Genomic DNA, 22,500 nt, shown 5'->3' with positions numbered 1-22,500 from the left:
AAATCAAAAGTTGAGGCAGTCTGTTTTCCCAGCCAATCAAAGCTTTATAACTGGGCATGCCTTGTTTGCTCTACTTTGCAAAATTCAGCCCTTTTTCTTCAAAAAAGGATTCTCGTACATTGTTACATTTCATCAACTTAAAATGAGAAAAACAACACATTCTGAATGCCCCGTGAAACAATCAATGCGTACCCGTGGTTGTCTCTGTCAGCCGTACCCATTCTGCTCCAGGGCTCGCAGGGTCTGCACGGGGTCAAACCTCCAATTACAGTAGTGACACAATGCCAAAGGAAAACTGCTAAGGCAACACAAAAGGCAGTGAGTAGACGGACTAGAGCAGCCTATGTTTTTTCTCAAAACAGGTAAGACTACTGGCAATTTTCCGTCCGAAGTATGCAATACTCCCTTCATTCCGACCCGGTCTACCATGCAGGTTGAAGTACAAAAAGCAAGGTCTCAATAACTGGCATGTGGTGAACGAGATTAACACTTTTGAACCAACTTCGTCAATGAGTCGGTGAGAGTGCATTAATCTAGGACTATGGGGAAGAAATACGCCCAGTACCGTCTTCACCACCCAGGCTCTATTCATAAACCAGTTCAATATCAGTGAAATCAGTAGCAAACGACTTCATCTCAGTCTTCTTCGTTCCACACTGAGCCCATCTTCTTCCATTGCTACCACAGATTGGCAGAGTAAGAAAAGTGCCACTCACTCTTGCGGCTAACACCCCAATAGTAGATGAGACTTGTGCATGTTGTTGCATAACATCTCTATGCATTAATGCCGTGATTCAAAACAGTGATTGTTCACATGTTCACAGTCTGATTGATTAAAAAACAAAACCAAAGTTGGGTTTTGTTTCTGGAGGAAACAAACAAACAAACAAACAAAAAAACACCAACAACAACTAAAAACAACAACAACAACAAAACTAAGGGCACCCTTAAAGCCCTTCTGATTGGTCCAACAGTTCTGTATAGTTCTCTCCTACCCAGAGGGCCTCTATAGCAACAGTGCCTCCTCTGCTGACTTTCAGGAACACGAGCCCCGCGAGCACATGACGTGGCTGAGATTGGTGTTCAACACACGGGGCTCAGAGCATTCATCACGAGAACACAGAGCGGCCATGGTAATGACCATGGCAGCAGAAAAGAGCACAGGGCACACTGAGAAACGCTATGATCAAATCCTGTCGCGGTACCAAGGCACAATCGCCTCACGCTGTCGTCTTCACTCCGACGATCGCTTGCTAACCCCTCCCGCGTGGGGTCATTCATCCGCCCCGTGAAGAAAGTCAATACTGCTGCTGGGGGGGATGCTTGCTGCCGGCCCGACGGCCTTTGCACCTTCATTCACACACGTCGCTGTTGGTCGGTGGCCGTTGGTCGTCGTCGCGGTGGGGGGCGGGGTGGGGTCGGGGGAGGGAGTATCGACAGAGAGAACACTCTGCCCTCGTCTCCGCACTGCACTGCTCTCCTGACGTTGACATGGCAGATTCAGCTGCATTAAACTCACAGGGGCACATCTACGGCAGGTAAGGGGGGAGGGGGAAGATAGTAGAGCTGACGGGAGTGTTGAGGTACCCCCCTATGCCCCCTTTTCACCCGTACCATCTCTAGTTTGCTAACACATCAGTCAATTCTAAGGGTTTGTCAGTCAAAATAAAAAAAACTTCAAGCTTCCAGGTCCATGCCATTGTGCCACCGTCTAGGGGACTTATCTCCGGTAGTGATTGGGGGCGTCCGCAAACATGTACTTGAGTCTGTAGGCTTCGGCCAGGAGCAGACCCACTTCCTCGTTGCCCCAGTGGATTGTAGGTAGGTTCTGGAGAAGCATGAGGAGACCCTGAAAAGAGAGATTTATAAAAAAAAGGAGGTTTGACTTTTTTTGCAGATCGATTTTAGAGTTCATATAAGCACACAGACGGCTCTTTTATCCCTCTGAAACAATAGAATGTGATATTTCTGGGATGGCCGTTGTTGTTGTTTTTCTGGCTGGAGTCGAGTCACGTGTAAGGGAAACATGCACGCTCAAGCGTAGCCCACCAATGTTGTGTAATTGGGGGGGGGGGGGGGGGGACTATGGAATGAGCACAGTTGCAAGGAGCTTTTTCAAATTAATACAGCCTTGTCATCTCCTGGGACATCATTAAAGACATGAGGATGTCAAAAACACCCCTTTTTTCCTCTGCACTGGTGCATATTCATTCTCCACTGAGATCTACAAGATATCTGTTAATGAGACAGCCTAATCTTAATGATCTTATTTGCTAATCAGATCTTACTATTGCTCTCTGAATATAATCTCTTTGTTCAAATTCAATTAGCCCCTTATTAAGTCAATATGTAGTGTAGGCCAATCAAGCAATAGTGAGGCGCTAACATTACATTAGTAACTTAAATCGTGCATCATCTCTCTCAACGATGGTAAAACCGGACGCAATGATGCATCTCGGAAAGGGGTACTTTAGTGCTGTTTGTACAGCCCATTGCCCTAATCATCTCGGCTAAGACCTGATGAGGGTGCTAACGCTAACTCTAACGTGATGGCAACTCTTCTCCAGCTTCAGCTGTGAAATGACCTGGGGAGAGATGTGAACAGGCAGCTGAGGGTTGGTGTGTTGGATGGTGGAATATATGAAGTGGGAAGTTTGTGTTCTTTTGAAATGACTGCTTCTGCCCCCAAGAATGTAGTGTGCGGGACTCATGGTAATTACCTGCTCCAGTTTTCTCCAAAATAATTTAAATCCTTGAATAAAACGAGGTGTAACAACAGAGAGAGTGACATGGCAAACACAGGGGATTCTTGAGTGGTGACATGCTTGAAAGGATGTGTGTGTGTGTGTGTGTGTGTGTGTGTGTGTGTGTGTGTGTGTGTCTTTAATATTCATTCAGACCTCTACACACACACACACACACACACACACACACACGGGTGCACACGCACACACACACACACACACACACACACACACACACACACACACACACACACACACGGGCGCACACACGGGCGCACACACACAGGCGTACAGACACACGCGTACGGCCACACGTGCACACATGTCCGACACACTCTAAGCGCACCCTGAGGGTCAGGCCAAGAGCACAGCAGAAGCGAGGGAATGGAGTAAAACACCATGAAAGAGAGGGGAGCGCAGGCGAGGCGAAGAACAGAAATTTCTCATTTTGTACCCACTGAGGTGTGGAGAAGCAGTGGGCTGTGAAATTTGGTTACTCTGAGCCCGTTCAACTGTAGGGCCAATTATTCCAATTGCAACAAAGTGTCTGACGGGACCATGGTGCATTCAAATATTCTCTCTCCCCGTCTCGCACACACACACACACACACACCCACACTAGATGTGCACACATACTGCCATTCAAAAACAACCGAAAAGGGTCGCTTACATTAAGCCGTATGCACACCATCACAGAGAGAGAGAGACACACACACACACACTCTCTCTCACACACATACACACACACACACACACACACACACACACACACACACACACACACACACACACACACTAACAAGGTAGAGTCATACCTGGAAGTCTAGCATGGAGAGGATTTCTTTGCGCCACTTGATGAGGAAGGCAGCACAGACGTACAGGTGAAAATGAGAGAATCCCTCTGACTCGGCCTGCAAACACACACACACACACACACACACACACACACACACACACAAAGCATACAAACTTGTCAGATGGGCCTGACCAAACTTAGCGCCGCACACGTTATACTCTCCACTTCAGCAACCACCAACATAGCTTGTTCTAGGCTTCTGGCTTCGCTATAAAAAAAGGAAATCTGACCACTTCACGCTATGCTCAGAGAAGGGTATACTGATGCTATTCTCCCATTACAGTCTCAACTACCAAAAATCATGACGCAAGATGTTTTAAGTAAGAGAAAATTGTTGATTTTTTTCCCCCTTCCTTGAATCAAGCAAAGCCAGGCACATTTGACTGAGGCACTGTAATTGTATTGAATGATATGTCAATGCTGGAAAAGTATCCTGGCAGGGGAGCGTTTCACTCACATTTCTGACTAAATACAGATGTAGGCGAACTGGAAAATGTAGTTAGGAGCGCGTGAGCAAATAGAAAAGTATTACAAAATGCAGCCCAAATACAAATGTTTTAGAACTTACTACTACTTTATAATGGAGGTGTTCAGACCATTTAAACTCTTTATACAGTTTAAGTCAGGGATAATGGACGACATGGTGCTCGGGTACCAGAAGATAATTCATGGTGGTAATGCGGCCACTTTGAAGTTAATTATTTTTAGCCCCCTGAATGCTGCGGAGTCCATTATCCTGCTGATCCTGTGGTTGCCCCACTGGCATTAATGGTCATTTGTGGACATCATTTTCACACTTTCATCACTAAAACTGACTACTATTACAACTACTTCATTCCACCACACACTGAGTCTTTTTTTTTTGCTGGACAAACTGCCGTTTCTAGTTCTACATAAATGGTTGCTAAGCCAAAGCCCAGTCATTAGTACCTCTCGTTGCCAAGCAAGCATATTCCAGCATTCTGTTGAGCATTAGCTTTGTAAAATGACGATGGTCCTCAGCCAAAATGTAGTGTACTGCTACTGAAAGCTATTGAAGACACATGCAACGTGTTGTTGCTCTCTGTACTTCCTTGGTCCAATCATTTGTAACTGTCACAATGCAACAGTTCATAGTTGATATGCTAGTTGTTATATGGTAAAAAAAACTGAAACCAGTTCATAGGTGTGCAAATATATAAAAACACGTTAATTGATGTTCTAGAACCAAGCCGTGTTATGAATCAGTTTATTACATAATTATTAAAAATGGTTTTAAGAGCAGAGATAATTAAAAAGCCTACTGTTCTTTTTGTATTCAAATAACTCAGATATTTTTTTTGTTGTAAATGTGTCCTAGTATCCCTTTAACAAGGAAATATAGATTATTTGATATATACTAAAGTTCTTTATGCACTAGATTTTTCACCTTGAGACGGACTGGACAACCACAATAATTTTGCTGTTTGTTGATTTGTTTCTACTTTGTTTGCAGGTGTTGCGGAGGCCACGGCCATTGATTTAATCCGGAGTAAAACATCTCTCTGTCTTTACCCTCATCACTGTCAATATCCGGCTACATGTGGGCAGTCCTTATGGCCAACAGTAATCTAGATGTAAGATTAAAGAAGAAAAAAGACATCAAAACGGATAGTGGAAACAATATACACTTCACTACGGAACTGTTCAGAAACTTGATGACAAAGGTTCACCTTCCGGAACAAAAGGTACTGCGTGATCTAGCAAATTACAGGTGACTGGAATCACAGAGAGCAAACTTGCATGAAAGCACAAAGAAAGCACATGCATTGTATTTTCTGACAGGACTAGCTGGTAAATGACTTCCTGTATGCCTCGCATACCCTTTTATGTTCAGTCTGCACAACACATGAAGTGTACTTCCTTCGAGAGAGAGTTCACTTTTCCTGTATTCAGCCTCCTGGTGTATTTTTGCCTGCGCCTCCTAGGAGGAGAATTTCATCAGAAGCAGCGTGCTATAAATAGGCTTGTTTTTTTTTCCTCAAGTGTTATGTGTTGTTTGTCCCCCTGGAAGCTATGTGTGAAATCTATGTCGAACACAGCCCTCGCAAGAGGGGACAGGGAAGACAAACCCAAGGTGGGACAGAGAGAAGTAGAAGGAGAGTGTGATCGAGAGAGAAGGGAAGAAACACGCGAGTGAGTGGGAGGGAGGGAAGGAGAGAGGGAGGAGAGAGAGAGAGGAGAAGGAGGAAGGCGGAGGCGGCAGAGGATAGGGAACATGTGGAAGATGGGGTGAGTTACTGAGAGAGAAAGGACCCTGCTTGAGGATACGCAACATAAGAAAGATGTGGCGAGTTTCTGAAAGAGACAGGAGTCCTGTGAGGATAGGGACTTCTGTGTGAGGATAGGGAACGTGAGGAATATGGGGTGAGTTTCTGAAAGACACAGGACTCCTGTGTGAGTACAGGGAACGTGAGGAATATGGGGTGAGTTACTGAAAGACACAGGACTCCTGTGTGAGGATAAGGAACGTGAGGAATATGGGGTGAGTTACTGAAAGACACAGGACTTCTGTGTGAGGATAGGGAACGTGAGGAATATGGGGTGAGTTACTGAAAGAAACAGGACTTCTGTGTGAGTACAGGGAACGTGAGGAATATGGGGTGAGTTACTGAAAGAAACAGGACTTCTGTGTGAGTATAGGGAACGTGAGGAATATGGGGTGAGTTACTGAAAGACACAGGACTTCTGTGTGAGGATAGGGAACGTGAGGAATATGGGGTGAGTTACTGAAAGAAACAGGACTCCTGTGTGAGTATAGGGAACGTGAGGAATATGGGGTGAGTTTCTGAAAGACACAGGACTTCTGTGTGAGTATAGGGAACGTGAGGAATATGGGGTGAGTTACTGAAAGACACAGGACTCCTGTGTGAGGATAGGGAACGTGAGGAATATGGGGTGAGTTTCTGAAAGACACAGGACTCCTGTGTGAAACTCGCTTCCTTTTTTCCTTCTTCTCCCTTCTATCCCTTTTGTTGAAGCGAGTCAGCACATGTGTCTGCTAATTCATTTGCCGTGTTCATTCCTGTCATGCAAAGATGGGAGGATGGAGGGGGGGGGGGGGGGGGGGGGGGTATAGGGACTTGGGGAAGGTTGCCTGCCTGCTTGCACTAATGGACTGGAAGTAAGACGTGGCCGTTTTATCGCTCCAGTTAGACATTAACATGACTTTTCTCTTTGTCTCCCAAACCCCTCTCATCTGCTTCTCTGTCTGGGCTGCTTTGTGGAAAGACTAATTGATCTTCAGGGCCAGGCTTTTGTGCTTTGGGCTTAATGCACCTTGAAAAGGAGAAGATGGACTGCCAGAGGAAGTCTGGACTAGATATGATCCGCTTTATAAATGCAAGTCGGGGAGGCAGAGGGAAGAAAAAAAATACAAAATTTCAGCTCTTCCATGAATAATAAACGATCAATTCCTTAATGACATAAAGAGGTATGACTCCCCAATTTAAATATTTCATATGGATAAGCTTTGCGTGCCAAATCTGCATAAGTGCATGGATCAAATGGGGGGCGTATTTGCTGAATACACAGTGGAGCATCCTTTCCCAAGAACAAACCATTACAAGACAAAAGTTATTCCACTCTTGCCTCTGCTCTCTCCACGGGCCGCTAAAACAAAGCCATTCATCTGGGGCGCCTGTGAAAAAGGGACGTCTGTGTTGATATTAAGCTCAGGCTGTGACATAATGAAGGTGATGTCTGCTCGCACAAAAGGTGGCGTGGAGGGGAGGTCAGGAGTGTGGCGGCACGACACCCATTAAGCTCGGAGGAACAGTTGCTCTTTTCTCTTCTCGCCCGGTCTCAGGCGCTTCATTCATGCGGCCCTTTCAGCTGAAAAACAAGGTGGGCCATTGCTGGCCTGTCTGGCTGGCCTCAGAGTGACCTCAAGGCAAAGAGGGAAGATGGAGGCTGGTGTTGGTGGGGGAGGCGGGTGAATGGAGGGAGTGGAGAAGAAGAGTGCTTAAGGATAAAAGATGGGGGGGGGAGAAAGAAGGGGGGGGAGGGAGGAATGGGAAAAGCAAAGGAACAGAAAGGCCTTACTGTAAATACTTGGAGGGTGTTGAGAGATGATGAGAGGTGAGAGTTAAGGAGAGCAGAGAGGGACAGACAGAGCAGACATGGGGAAGCGAGGGAAGAGAGACGAGTGCGGTTACACACACCTCCTGCTCTGTCGGCTGAAATTATGTCTTTGTACATGAGTGCAGCAGAGGTGATGCAGTCACCCATATTTACAGGCTATGGAGAGACTAGCACACACACACACACACACACACACACACACACACAGACACAGACACACACACACACACCCAGAGGGTGGTTGTATACGAGTGCACATCCACACATGTGGCTGGACACCATTCTATTGTATCATCCTCGTAGCGGTCCCAGACAATCATGTTCTGAGTGGAACATTCCCGCAGACGACGCTTGGTGAAAAAAGCGGCAAAGAAAAAAACATAGTTATTTAGAGTTATTTCTTTCTTCGCCTGGTTCCGTTTGAATAATGAAAAAGAAACAAACACCGAGAAGATAAAAGAAACAACAACACATTGCCTTGGCTTGTGTCCACAGACTCTTCTTCCCTGTGTGAACAGAGCCAAGAATACAACAAGAAAAAACAGAAAAAGAAAACAACCACTCCATTTTCTGAGGCTTCATGCTGCAGAATCGCCATCATTGACTGCCCTATCGATCCTGTTATTTCAAATTACATAATGAAACCGACTTCCCCAGTCTTTTATGGGTGGTGCTATTTGGTTGTTGGCAAAGCCTTGTGCTGTCTGCAGTGTAAATGTAGCCCCAACAGTACAGTATTATCAAATTCTTCTGCAGATAAGGCTGGTACATGGTGGTACAATGTGGCTGGTACAATGCACAGTGTATTAGTTCAATAGGCTTGTGTGATTCATTATGAACATCTCATGAAACGTTTTATGAGTACAGAGCTCTCCAAATACATAATGACCTGTAATATGGAAAAGTTCACAGCAGCTACAAGCAACATATGCATTACATACAAAAGTACAGATATCAAGATAGAAATGCTTTCTTACACAGTACCTTCCTGCAAATATTCAGTCAGGTGTCATCACTAGCTGGGTTTCCATCCAACTTTTAAATGCAAATTTTGACCATTCAAATAGGACATCCTGAATGGAAACTATTGAAATTCGCATTCAATCTTCTAAGTCGAAATTGCGTGGATTAACTTCCGATTCGCATAGGGTGTATTGCAACTAAGGTTGATGGAAATGGGTTTATTCGCATAAATTCGTGATTGTTGCAATTTTATTAGGCGTTTCCCTTTAAAGTTGCTCTGACAACCGTACATTTTGATCCCACAGCTGTTCACGACTGATTGGGAGAGTGTCCATTTTTAATTTGCATAACAACGTGGAAGAAAATGCGCAAAGACTCGCAGTTTCTTCAGCCACATTTACATGAATGCACTTAAAATATGCATGAGTTGGATGGAAACCCATCTCATAATATAGCATTCCCGCATATGCGACTGATGATGATGATATTTGAGATAAGATACAACAACATCATACCTAACACCAAAATAGGGTTCCTAACAAGATCTACCCCGGCTACAGTCTAAGATACCCTGCAGCATAGGCTAGCTAGAAATTAGATTCTAAACGAGCCGGCAAGCAGTTGTTGTGTTTGCGTGGGAACATGGATGTCCTCTCGTTAATAATTAACAGATCATTTTGAAACTACAACTCTGTTGTCGTGTGGACGACATCTAAGGCTGCAACCCTTAATCAACCACATCTGATTTAGCTCGTGGCACCCTCCAGGAGGGCAAATGTGCATCAGACCCAGGTGTGTTCAATTACTCTAGCAACTCAATTCAGCTGCAGGGCAGATCCCCTGGAGTGGGTTCTCCTAAACGGCTGCTGTAAGCAGCCCTGTCACCCCCTACACACGAACACACGAAGACACGAACACACACCACACACACACACACACAAACCCACATGAACACACACACACAAACCCACATGAACACGAACACACACTCACACACACACAAACAGTACCTGGTACGTGTCCCACAGGCGTATGGTGCAGCGCAGTGGCAGCTCCCTCATCAGGAGGTTGTTCATCCAGCGGAAGGCAAACTGCAGGTACTCCACCTCGCACTTCTGGAAATGGTTGTGGATGTCCTCTGTGCAAGAGCCAACAGAGGAGAGACATTCATTTGGCTTGTTAGGTACCCCGGCTAGGTCGGTTTTAAAAACCAGCCTCTCTCTTTTTGTAGTGGTCCTCAAGAGTGTGTGTGAGAGAGAGAGAGAGAGATGTGGCTAGCAGATAGAAAGACAGGAAAACAATCTGAAACAACCTAAAGCTCGAGGTAGATAAGGTCAAAGGGCCTACATCTGTGTTTTTTTCCTTAACTCAAGGGCATCACACTAGACACAAACCAAATTATCCTGTGTGCCAATCCAGAATCTGACACCTGCAACCTTTTGGTTGCCTGTGTAGCACCCAAAGCCCTGAGCTCAAACAAACGCTTGTCTGCACTGATTTACAGTGCAATGCAGGCAGACATCTTCTCAGTTTTTGGGCTCCCTGGGACTCTTTTAGACTTTTCTAAGTTGTCTGACATGCCTTGATGTTTTTGTGCATTTCCCTTCACTAAAAACAATTGGAATATCTGATTATATATTCTAGAAGACCTCAGCAATAATATCATGTAAGTAAAAGGAATGTAGTAAAAAAAAGGTTAAATTTAAATCAAATGTAAACATACCCTACAAAAATAAAAAATATCCCGGACGAGGGATATGGACTGATGACAGTTTTAAACCAATGACTTTAGCATCGCTACAGTAGTGCCAAGATGTTATTGGCTGACACACAAAAGAAGACACTAGAACATATCACCCTGAAAATGGAGGAATTTAAGGGTTCATGTTTCCTAATTTATAACTTACACGTTACAAGTTAATACAATGCTCTTCACAAAAACCATGATAGATTCAGAAGGTCACTCAGAAACAATGTTTTGTACACTTAACCTTTTCAACCAAATTTCACATGAATTACATTTGGGAGGATAAAAATGATAAATAACCTGTTACTTTAACGGTGTTCGTTTAAGTGTTCGGTGAGTTATTTTTGACTTAAAGAAGAGACTGTGGAGAGCTACGGATTAAGACGTATTACCTTTTTTTGCAGTTTTTCCCAAAAATTGGGGGGGATCTTTTTTTCCCCAACAAGACAGAATTCCAGAATAATCTCTTAAATACTAAGCCCATTTTCAGAACCCCAGCCCGAAAGCTTAGTCCATCTCATCTCTCTAGGATGTCATTGCGAAGGAGAACAAGGCTCCAAGCTGCCCCCCCCCCCCCCTGCACCGTAGCTAACATTAGCATGTGAGAGGAAAGACCTGCTGCTCATTTGGATCACCTGTTTAATTCTGCTTATAGTGTGCTTAGGGCAGGTCAATAATCGAGTCGAATTGAACTAAATGGTAAGGACACAGACAAGAGAAAATGAGTCAAGCTTCGCTGGGCTGTTTAGGGTGGCTGAATAGATTTTTACAGGGGGGGGGGGGGGGAGGGGGAATCTTTGAAATCTCTCTCTTTTTATATTGTGCCTTTGTTGACGGCACAAATAAGATAGCTTTTTAGAATGCATGCCTATTGACTGGACTCTTGATGGGTATTGATAAAAGCCTTTGACTGTTCCAGACGAAAGCCTTAGAGGCCTGAAAAAGCGACTGCAGCCGGGTCTGACGGGATGATAAGGGCATTTCGCATGGAGAGCGTCCGCCTGTATGAGCAGCAATCGCCTGGCCGCGGGGGAGTTCCAGAGGAGGCCGAGCGTCCGGAATATTCTTTTTACACTGTTAACGCTCTCCACGGATAACCTCCATTTCAGGCACAGGGCATTTACTAGCGGCGATGCTTTAGAGAGACTGTATCATACACTGGTGGGGGGTGGGGGGGGGGGGGGCACCTTCTGCATGCAAGCTTATTTTCACAAAATCACCCGAGAATCTGTGTCCCTCCCTCTACCCCACCTCGACCTCCATCTAAGCCAGTCACCACTCCACTTACACCCTCTCTCCCTCACTCACTTTTTCTCTCCTTCACACCCTAATCGTTGAGAGTTATGGAAAAATCAATCGCAACAACACCACCACCACCGACACTACCACCACCCCCCCTCCCAATCCCATCCCCCATCCCGGCGGAGCGTGGAAGGAGGCCGTTTGTTTCGAGGTGGCGGCTGATTGATGGCCTGAAGACGGAGCCTCACACTGCGGCCCACTTTATGGCCGTGCCGTCCGTGGCCCCTCAGCAAATGATTACGCCAAACTCCATAAACAGCAGCCGTAATAGCCAGGTGCTAAATCACAGAGGGCCAGGGGTGAGGTGGATGGACAGTTGGAGGGGAAGGGAGAGAGAGAGAGAGAGAATTAAAGAGAGAATGAGAGAGAGAGAGACAAAGAGAGAAAGAGGGGGAGAGAAAGAGGGGGAGGGTGGTGAAGGGAGAGATCTGAGAGAGTGGAAGAATGGAGACCTTCCACTGGAGAGACTTCAGAGGAATGGATGAGGGCTCAGGGATATGTGGAAGAAACTGAAGGTCATAACGATCTCCTCACTAAAAGAACCAGCTTTTGCAGTGCAGTTTTGACAGGTAAAATCAAGGCAATGCAAACAAATCCAAAAACATAATTCCAATTTGATGTTTTTCAAACTATCCAAGTTCCTGTATTCAAAGCAGTTCTTTCAAGTGATTGACAGCTAAACCATAAATAAGTCAGCAAAATGCCAGAGTTCTCAGATAGTGAAGTAGAATGCTTTAATCCAATCAAATTGTATGGCCAGGTCTAACCAAGAGCATCATATACAAAGAAGGCGGCTACAAGTGTTCCGACCTTGTTTGGATATGCTAGAGCTAACTGACGCATCCAGAAATTCAGACTTGAGCGTGAGGTCATCATCCACTACACTTCCAAGCCACAGTAACCATCCAAATTTGGTCCTCATCCAAATATTGAGTGTTCTATCTCTGGTTCATTTCAGAGGATTGTTGGAGTTGTGTCCTGTCTTTGTTAAAACTGTACTTAGAACAACACAACTAGGTCAGTGTAAAGCCTCTTAATGGTAGAGAAGTAAAGAAATGAGTTGCATGTTATGTGAGGCTACTGTCTATTTCCTTATAAGATACATACATTAGTTATAGGAATCCTTACATCTGCCTCACATGCTTTAAGATATGTGCACCATACCCGTTTATACCATACCTGATATTTTTAAGTTATGTATAATCATCGGTGGCAAAGGTGTTTGATTACTTGATTACTATTGAGTGTTTAATAACAAGCTACACAACCTGAATAATTCATGAGACATTGAAACAAGCATTTCGTCCCCTCAATGGTGAGCATTTTAATCATGAAACTCAACACCTCAAACACATCTTTATAAATAGGCCTCCTCGCCAAATAAGTAATTTGGTTAATTTAATTATCTGATCACGCGATACAAATGTTTTCATTTGAGGCTGTAAGTAAAGTGTTTGAGACTTAGTGTGTAAGTCTTATTTATGACCTCCACCAAGGAGGTTATGTTTTCACCCCTGTTCGTTGGTTGTTTGGTTGGTTTCTCTGTTAACAGGACTACACAAAAACTGGCCCGATTTTCATGAAACTTGGTGGAAAGGTAGCATGGGCCAAAGAAGAACTCATTATATTTTGGAGAAGATCCGACTCAAGGGGGGCCAGCATGAATTTAGTTTCTATTTCGCTAACATTGTCAGACACGGGCGCCTGCACAAATTTAGTTTCCCTTTCGCTTACTTACGTTGAGATACGGCATTTGGCCCTTGGCAGAGGTATGTGCTTTACTGAATGCCATTTTAGTGTTTTCCATGGATTTTAATGACATTCACAAGTTTAATGAGAAAATCCGTCTTCCTTTTTTTTTCGTGACAGCCCAAATAAATGAGATTATGGCTCCGTCTGCCTCTATCTAAAAAAAATCATGTCTTTTTCAGGAGCCCGCCTTCATTCTGAAGTCAAGTGTTGTGGGCGTGATCGGAGTAAGTAGAGGAGAATTCACATAACTGGAATATTCGTAACTGGAGGCGCGTAAAAAAGGACTTGACTGAGAGATTCGTGTTCTTTATGCTAAGTGCAGGGTGGCATAAATATATGACCAAAAATATGTAATGGCCTTCTTAATACACCCTTTTAACTTACATGAAGACATTTGCCACAGGTGTGTTACATGTTACATTCAGATATTTGATAATGCTTAAGTGGTTTTTGATTTAATGTGCCTTTGTTATTTAATTTGTATAAGCCAATGCAATGTTTCGGTTGTCTAGTTGTTTTGCCTTGGTCCATGATCTGAGGATCGATTGCTTTTGACTAGGAATGTTTTTGGTTCAGGTGAAAATCGCGAGTTTCTTTCCCTGATTGACGGGTGTTGAAAAAGTAAAGAGCATTGAGCTTGACGAAGTAATTTATGACTGACTCTGTGGTTATTTCTAAGTAATTCAGAGGTATAACAGGTGCACTGAATGATTACAATAGGGCCCATTATGCGCTTAAAAAAAAACGCATAATGGGCTTTACGTTTATATCATCAGTGCATCTGGCTATTACAGTCTAAATGTCTGAGGTTCCATGAGCTGAACTCATTCAAACGATGTATATTTTTATACCAGCTACTGTGTAACTTTAGAGGAAATTATGGATATTTGGTATAGTTTCTAATTCTTGACTCAAGTAGAGAAATGGTGAAGGAATTTCTGCTGCAGAGCTCTCAATATCTCAGACCAATTTGAGCTTGTACCCACAACATGGTGAACAGAATGTGCTTTATCCTAAAGTTCTCTGTGTTTTTAATCTTGGGACGACACAACATCATACTGTTGATTTCAAGAGAAAGTAGAACACAATACAAATAAAGACAGTAATGTTTGGTTTATACCTTTATCATAGTATTGAATTAAAAGTTTCTAAACTCCTGGTATGCACATGGGGTTTTTACTTATGCACGACCACTTTTAGCACCCCAACACTAACACTCCCACCTTAACGCTACACTTGCAAAAAAGAAACACTACCCGTTGAGAAGAGATAGAGAGCATGCAATCAATGAGCCTCTTCAGTCAGAGAGCCTGCTAGTTAAATGCATCTGGATTTCTTTCTATTCGCTTGAAAAGAACAGAAAAAAAAAAGCAGAGAAAATGGAGGATTGGCAGTGAATCTCACCATCGATTCTGCTGACCAGCTCCTCCAGGGCCTTCACTTTGATCTGAATGCCAGGCTGTGCGAACGTGTAGTTATCCTGCGGGGAAGGGGAAAGATTCAGAGAGAGAGAGAGCGGCAGAGAGAGAGAGAGAAGGGTTGGGAGAGCGGGTGAAAGGGTGAGAGAGAGAGAGAGATGAGTTATAAGGAGACAAAAGAATGGGAGTAATACAAAAGTGGGGGGAATACATAGAGAAAAAAGGATGGCGTATGCGACCAAGGGAAAGAAGGGTAGAGAGAAAGAGGACGGGAAAAAAAAGACACGTATGAAAAGACAGCTACACAAGATAATACGCAGTTCTCTCATGGACATCATGCATTTCAATCAATTTGTGCACCTCCTCATAATAATCTTCACTGATAGCCTGTATATTGGGCTGCAGGAGCTGCATCCAAATACCCAGCCAAGCACACAGGCGGTGCGGTGGGGCTCAGAGATTACACTGTCTGGAATATGGGCCTCAATAAAAACTGGCATTGTAATTCATGACTGCAAGCAAGGCTGAAGGTGTGGAGCTTTGGGTTTATGTGGGTGGGTGTATATGCTAGAGCTCTTCTGTATGTGTCTTTGTGTGCGTCTTTGTGAGCCACTGCATGTTGAGAGTGAGTTTGTGTTTGTGTGTGTGTGTGTGTGACTGTGTGTGTGTGTGTGTGGGTGGGTGAGTGTACGGGCCACACACACGAGCACAACCTGTTCAAAGTGGCAACGCAATCTGATGGCATAAAGGCCAAAGTGTTGCATCATGATAAATGGTGTCATTCCCAAATATAGCCCGGGTGCCTCTTCAGATCATGGAATCATTCTAATCATTCTAATTATTCTTTTTAATCCACTCCAGAACTTACAGGGGGAGCAAGCTAATGAGAGTCAGTGCAACTACTGAGAGACTGATGCTGGCAGAACACTCTTCTCTGGCTCTCTCTTTACTCTCTCTGTTCTCTCTCTCTCCCCCCTACTACTTCCTATAACACTCCCATCACTCCATCTCCATCCCTCAAGCTGCAGGTCAGTTTTTGGCAAGTTGTTGCTGTTTACTTGGCCAGGGCGGCAATTTATTTTCCGCGCTTGTGTGGGGAGTGTGTGTGCGTGCCAGCCACATGTCCCAGGTGACCTTCGGTGCTTGGCACCTCCCGATGACGTCCGCTAACTACTAGGGCTATACGGTCCCACCGAAAAAAAAAAAACACTGGCGGTGCCCTGGTCAACTCTACCCCCAACCCCCACCGTAAAGCTAGCGTGGCCCAAGCCCTCTATCCCTTTCCGGGGGCTTCTTGGCCGCTTTGGCTGGCTACTGGTCCAGGGCTGAGCCAGGCTCCCCGGAAGAGGGGGTGGCTGTATAAAAGCTGTCTGCTCTGTAATCTACGGTTGAGCAGCGTCTCACTGTTCTGGACAATAACTTCTGACAATGGGGAGTTGTGTAAGCCCAGCCAGAGATACCAGCAGCGTGGGCCAGGCCTGGAAAAGCCTGGAGGATCTCTGGGAGAGAGCGAGAGAAAAAGAGGAGGGGGCATACACACACGGGTACACATGCATGCGAAAAGACACCCACACATGCCCCAAAGACAGACACACACACAAAAAACAGACAGACACACACAGACACACACAGACACACACAGACAAACACAAAGACAGACAAACAGACAGACACGCTCACCTGTATGCCGTCCAGAAGCTTGCTCATGCACCAGAAGCTGTCTGCTTCGATATTCCGTTGAGTGTCCAGCGACAGGCCAGACATCTCAAAATTTTCCACATCCTCCTCTGAAGACACAACAAAAACAGCAAAGCATCACACACACACACAGACACACACACACAGACACAGACACACACACACACACACACACACACACACACACACACACACAGACACACACACAGACACACACAGACACACACACACACACAGACACACACAGACACACACACACACACACACACACACAAACAAAAGAAAAGAAAACAAGGGCAGTGTGTGAGTCACAATCCCATCTGAGGGGCAGAGATAAGCAGACAAACAGATCAGAACCAGGCTTCCTTTTAATTCCTCTTTTATGTGTTTCAGTTTTGAAAAAAACGCATTCCAATGTAGATCTATATCGACATAGATTGCGTCGCATTGTTGGTGTATGGATACAGATAGCTGCAGATCCACAGATACAGAACAGATTGACGTGTATAGACACAGATATCTATAGATATGTATGCAGATTCTGACTCGGCTAATGAAGAACCTGACATACAGAGAGACAGATATAATAGAGATGGAAATGCTCAGAAGCTAGAGATAGTATACAGTTGGACAAATCGGACACCCCCAATCGGAGACACATAGACTGCCCCGTAGCTAGCCGCGGCGGTGGCAGTGGCTGTGTTCCTGCGGCTCCTTCTCCAGCAGACAGAAAGGACACTCGGGGGTACTGTGCTCTCCCAGCGCGCATACACAATAGAAGGCCATGAGATCATTAAACACCGTGGCGGGGCCTTTATTTGCAGGATTTATCATGTCTCCCCCCCCCTGCTCTCCCTCTCTCATTTAGTTTCCCCACTCTCTCGCTCTCTCTCTCTCTCTCCCTCCCTCTTTCTTTCTCTCGCTCAGTCGTTTTTATTCTCACTCCCTCTACCGGGCTTTCCCTTGTGGCCATGACCTTTAGACGCTCTCTAAACAGCAGAGTTAAACTGCTCTCATACAAAAATTAAGCTGCAGAGATGAGCAGTTATGGGAGCTCTGTGGGTTGATGCACACACACACACACACACACACACACACACACACACACACACACACACACACACACACACACACACACACACACACACTCCTGCATTAACACACACACCAATGTGTGCACATTTTTTATCAACTCTAATATTCTTTAAGTGTATATGCACACAAGCAAGCACGTACACCGGTACACACACACACATACAGACACGCACGTACACACACATAAACCCACACGGAAGAAAAGACATACAAATACATCCTCACAGACAAAAACAACTCACACCGATACAAACACCATCACAGGCTTGCACATTTAAATACACCCCACGCTCCAACACTCCCATTCTAACTAACCCACAGATGGCAATATGTACGCCACACACAAATGGACACACACACACGCACAAGAACAGTACAGTGCTTCAGTGGTAAAGAATATGATCCAGTGACGACTAAGAGGCTTGTTGTGAGGGGCAATAATGCCTAACTGCCGATAGAGTTGAATAAAGGTTAGGCCAGGGGAAGGTCAGGGATTAACCCCTAGTAAAACAGGCCAATATCCACATGTGGTACACATCCCACACAGGACAGACAGAAAGAGAGAGAGAAGTGGATCGATAGATAGAGAGCGAGAGAGATGGACAGACAGAGAGCGAAAGAGAGACAAGACAGAGAGTAACGGAAGGAGAGAAAGGGAGAATTGGGGGAGAGGAAGGGGGAGGGAGAGGAGGAACAGAGGGGAGTGAGTGATGGAGAGAGAGGGGGAGTAAACGGAGTAAGAGAGATGCCTCTCTGGGGTTGGAAGCTTGCCAGTAAGGCTGGGTCTTGACAGGAGGAGAAAAAAAAAGAGGACAGACTGGGGAGAAGTGTGGAGAGGGGTGAAGGAGAGTGAGCCCTGCAAAAGTAGAAGTCAAACGGCAGCCAGTAAGCTCAGGAAAAAAAACGATGGAAGAAGAGCAAGGGAGAGTGAGTGAGTGAGTGAGTGAGTGAGTGAGTGAGTGAGTGAGTGAGTGAGTTTCTTGCGTTTCAGCCTCTAGGTCTGAGGATAGAAGTGGTCAGCCTCTGCATTGCAGCATCGTGAGCTGTTTTATTTTTTGCTCTCTCTCTCTCTCGCTCTCTCCTCCTCTCCCTGCTTTGATGTGCAGCAGTATAGGTGCTGGGCTCTGAGATGGAGGGCACATGGAGAGAGAAGTTCCAACATCAACAGATAATAAAAAAAAAAGGCAATCACCAAGGAAACAGGTAAAATATTTTAGCATGTGAGGCTGTACTCCAACCCTAACCCAACACTGTGTGCTAAGCAAATGCTCAGGTTTTGCTGCAGTGAGTAGTTTTCCTCTTTTAAATAAAAAAAACAAACAACAACAACAACAACAACAACAACCCTGTTTTACTTCAATTTAGCGTTTAGTCGGGAGAATATTCCACTCCACTCTCGAGCCCTGTGCACAGTGCAGAGCCAGGGACACGGTTTAATACCGTTCGGTGGAAAAGCCGCTATAAAAAGCCTCTCGCCGGCCGGGGGAGAAAATCCTGTTTGCGGGCATAAAGCGGCCCCTCTCCACACTCCTGCGGGGGCCGAGCCTGCACGGGGGCTCCACATTGTCAGGGCCAAACGCTCGCTGGTTACGCTCCGCCATCACACACAAGGCCAGCAGGTTCACCCTTCTTTTTTAACGCTTAGTATAAACAGACCCTGGGCTAAACTGCTCAAGCCCAAAATAAGCTGGGGGGGGTTTGGGGGTGGTACGTTTTGAAAGGGTGCAGTCATGTTTACCCGCAAGTTCTAGTCTTTTAATGCATAAATAAAATTGTTGTTGAGGAGAGTGTATTTCAGGGATTATTTACAGATGTCCTAACATCCATTAGAAGCAGGAGCGGAAGAGAGGACATGCAGGGCATGGCATTGTGGGGTTCGAGAGACACACACCACACACTCACAGGCACACACAGACACACCCACAAACAAACAAACAAACAAAGACACACACACACACACACACACACACAAACACACACCCACAAACACACACCCACAAACAAACAAACAAACAAAGACACATACACACACACACACAATCACAAACACACAAACACGGCCCTAGAGGGGCTAAGTGAGTTGATGTGGCCTTTGGAAGAGAACTCACACACTCACAGGCACACACAGACACACCCACAAACAACCAAACAAACAAACAAAGACACACACACAAAGACACACACACACACACACACACAGACACACCCACACAATCAAACACACACCCACAAACACAAACACACAAACAAACAAACAAAGACACACACACACACCCACAAACTCACAAACACACAAACACGGCCCTAGAGGGGCTAAGTGAGTTGATGTGGCCTTTGGAAGAGAACTCACACACTCACAATCACAAACACACACCCACAAACAACCAAACAAACAAAGACACACACACACACACACACACACACACACACACACACACACCCACAAACTCACAAACACGGCCCTAGAGGGGCTAAGTGAGTTGATGTGGCCTTTGGGAGAGAACTCCTGGCCACTGCACTTCACAGATCCTCTGCTCATCAATAGCTCTGCTTCACACCAAAGGCCACGGTGACTACAGAGCCTGCAGCCCTGCGGCCCTGCTTTGATATCGAACTGGCCCAAGATCGCCAATGACTCCTCTCCTTCTTCCCTCCCTCCTTCTCCCTCTGCCACACTCACTCCTCCTCCTCCTTCTTCTCTTCCTGTGTCTACTGCTCTCTCTCTCCCTCCTTTCTTCACCTTCACCCTCACTCTCCTCTCCTGCCTCTTTCTCACTTTCTTTACCCTTTTTTTCTCTCTTTCTTTCTCACTCACTCCCTCACTTATTTGGTCGCTCTCTTTCTGTTGATCTCTCTAAGGAGAAAAAGAACAAAGATTTGGAGGCCATGATAGCCACTCAGGCGTGCAGAAACAGATTGAGGGAGAAACTGAGGGAAGGAGGAGGAGGAGGGGATGAAGGGAGGGATAGAGGAGGGGGGGGGGGTGAACGGAGAGAAGATGGAGGGAGAAAAACTGAAAAAGAGCAGGCAGAAGTCAGAGAGGGAATTGGGATATAGAGAAAAAGGATAGAGAGAGGGAGAGAGAGAAAGAGAGAGAGAGAGAGAGCGGGAGAAAGAGGATTGAGAGGAACCGAAGCATATAGGACTAAAAACAGAGTGGAAAAAAAAGAGTCCAGCCCATCACAGCGAGGGGTAAGACAGAATTGGACATTCCCTCTACGAATCAACTCCAGCTCACACTCAGGTAGTGAAGACTGGGGAGGTGTTCTGGCACCAAGCCACTCATAAATAAATGCAACAGCCAGGTCTGTGCCAATTATTAGAACAACAAATAAAAGCAAAAGGAAAAAAAAACACACACACACACACACACACACACACACACACCTCAGCTGGAGTTGATACACACAAAACAAAAACGGGTTTTGTCTGCATCCTGTTAGCAGTGGAAGCTAATGCCTTCAGCTAATGCCTGCCAGACATGAACTTCTAAGAACAGAGTTAACTTTTAAGCATCTACAAATTAGCTTTATTAACAACCATATGTCAACGGCATGTGTGGTCTATACATGTCAATCCACAAACAACCGTAAATAACCGTCCAAATACTCTAGAAACACCTGGAGGCATTGCGGTTTACAGCATACTGGCTGTAGGAGCTAATGCCTTCAGCTAATGTTTGAGAAGAGCGAACAACCACAGACGCAATCTATAAATACCCAGAGACATGACCTACAAACATCCAGAGACAAGCTCCATCAACATCCATAGACCAGACTGTATAAACATCCACAGGCCTGACCTATAAACACTCACAGATATGATTAATAAACATCCAGAGGTATGACCTTTTAACATCCACAGAGGTGACCTTTGAAACATTCATAGCTTTGCTCTACAAACATTTATAAATACCCACAGCCCTGCTCAATGAACATCCACAGACATGGGATATGCACATCCACTGACATCCAACAATATGACCTTCATCTATAGAACTGCTCTATAAATATCCAAATACATGGTGTCAATAAACTAAAATGTAATATTGCTATATTTTCTTACCCCCAAGAGCCAGGTAGAGGGACTTATCTCTCTATATAATTATAGTTTACATAAGAGACATAATAAAATTATATTTGGTTGGGGAGGTATGATGGGTGGTAAGGGATAGCGAGGTGTTGGGTGGTCATGATTGCGTGGAAGAGGTGGAGGTGCTATAGTCTCGCGGTGAGCGGTGGTGGCGATGGTAAATGTCCCAGTGCTGGTGTCTCTGTGCATATTATCGGTGAGTGGTGGTGGCGATGGTAAATGCCCCAGTGCTGGTGTCTCTGTGCATATTATCGGTGAGTGGTGGTGGCGATGGTAAATGCCCCAGTGCTGGTGTCTCTGTGGGGCCGTGATCATGGATGCTGGGGCCCATCGATCAGCGGGTGAGGTCCTCATTGCTGCGCCATCACAACCCTCCGTAAACAGCTAAATCCCTGGGATCAATGGAGCCCCATTCAACCTGAGTGATTGGCCCTTATACATCCTCACACATCCATACATATAATCACACTCTCTCTCTCACACACACACACACACACACGGGTGCACCAACATGCAAACGCACACACTTTCTCCCTCATTCAATGTCAATGGGAGGCTGCACACATATACACACATACACCACTCTTTCATAACATCACTGATTTGATTGCCCTATACAGATGAAGGCAAACACACCACACACCCACACTTGAACACGCACAACAAACATGAACGTAAACACATATACTTGTCTCTAAATGCTCATATAACCACTACCCACACATTCTCACA

General features: G+C 45.3%; 1 protein-coding gene across 1 annotated transcript in view; it reads right to left on the bottom strand.

Moving 5' to 3' along the window:
- Positions 1 to 1,473: 1,473 nt before the first annotated feature.
- LOC308377775 (TBC1 domain family member 22B-like) overlaps positions 1,474 to 22,500 on the bottom strand; it is a gene marked incomplete at its 5' end in the record, with an annotated part of 29,807 nt that continues 8,780 nt past the window's right edge. The window contains 5 exons of the mRNA XM_080854511.1: positions 1,474 to 1,849; positions 3,560 to 3,655; positions 9,675 to 9,802; positions 14,870 to 14,945; positions 16,564 to 16,670. Of these exons, the coding sequence (XP_080710637.1) occupies positions 1,721 to 1,849; positions 3,560 to 3,655; positions 9,675 to 9,802; positions 14,870 to 14,945; positions 16,564 to 16,670 (536 nt within the window). The 3' untranslated portion in view covers positions 1,474 to 1,720. The remainder of the gene's footprint in view (positions 1,850 to 3,559; positions 3,656 to 9,674; positions 9,803 to 14,869; positions 14,946 to 16,563; positions 16,671 to 22,500) is intronic.

The sequence above is a fragment of the Sprattus sprattus genome (assembly GCF_963457725.1).
Source record: "Sprattus sprattus genome assembly, chromosome: 16".
Taxonomy (NCBI): domain Eukaryota; kingdom Metazoa; phylum Chordata; class Actinopteri; order Clupeiformes; family Clupeidae; genus Sprattus; species Sprattus sprattus.
Note: the sequence above shows the minus strand (reverse complement) of the source record. Positions and strands in the feature narration are given on the sequence as shown.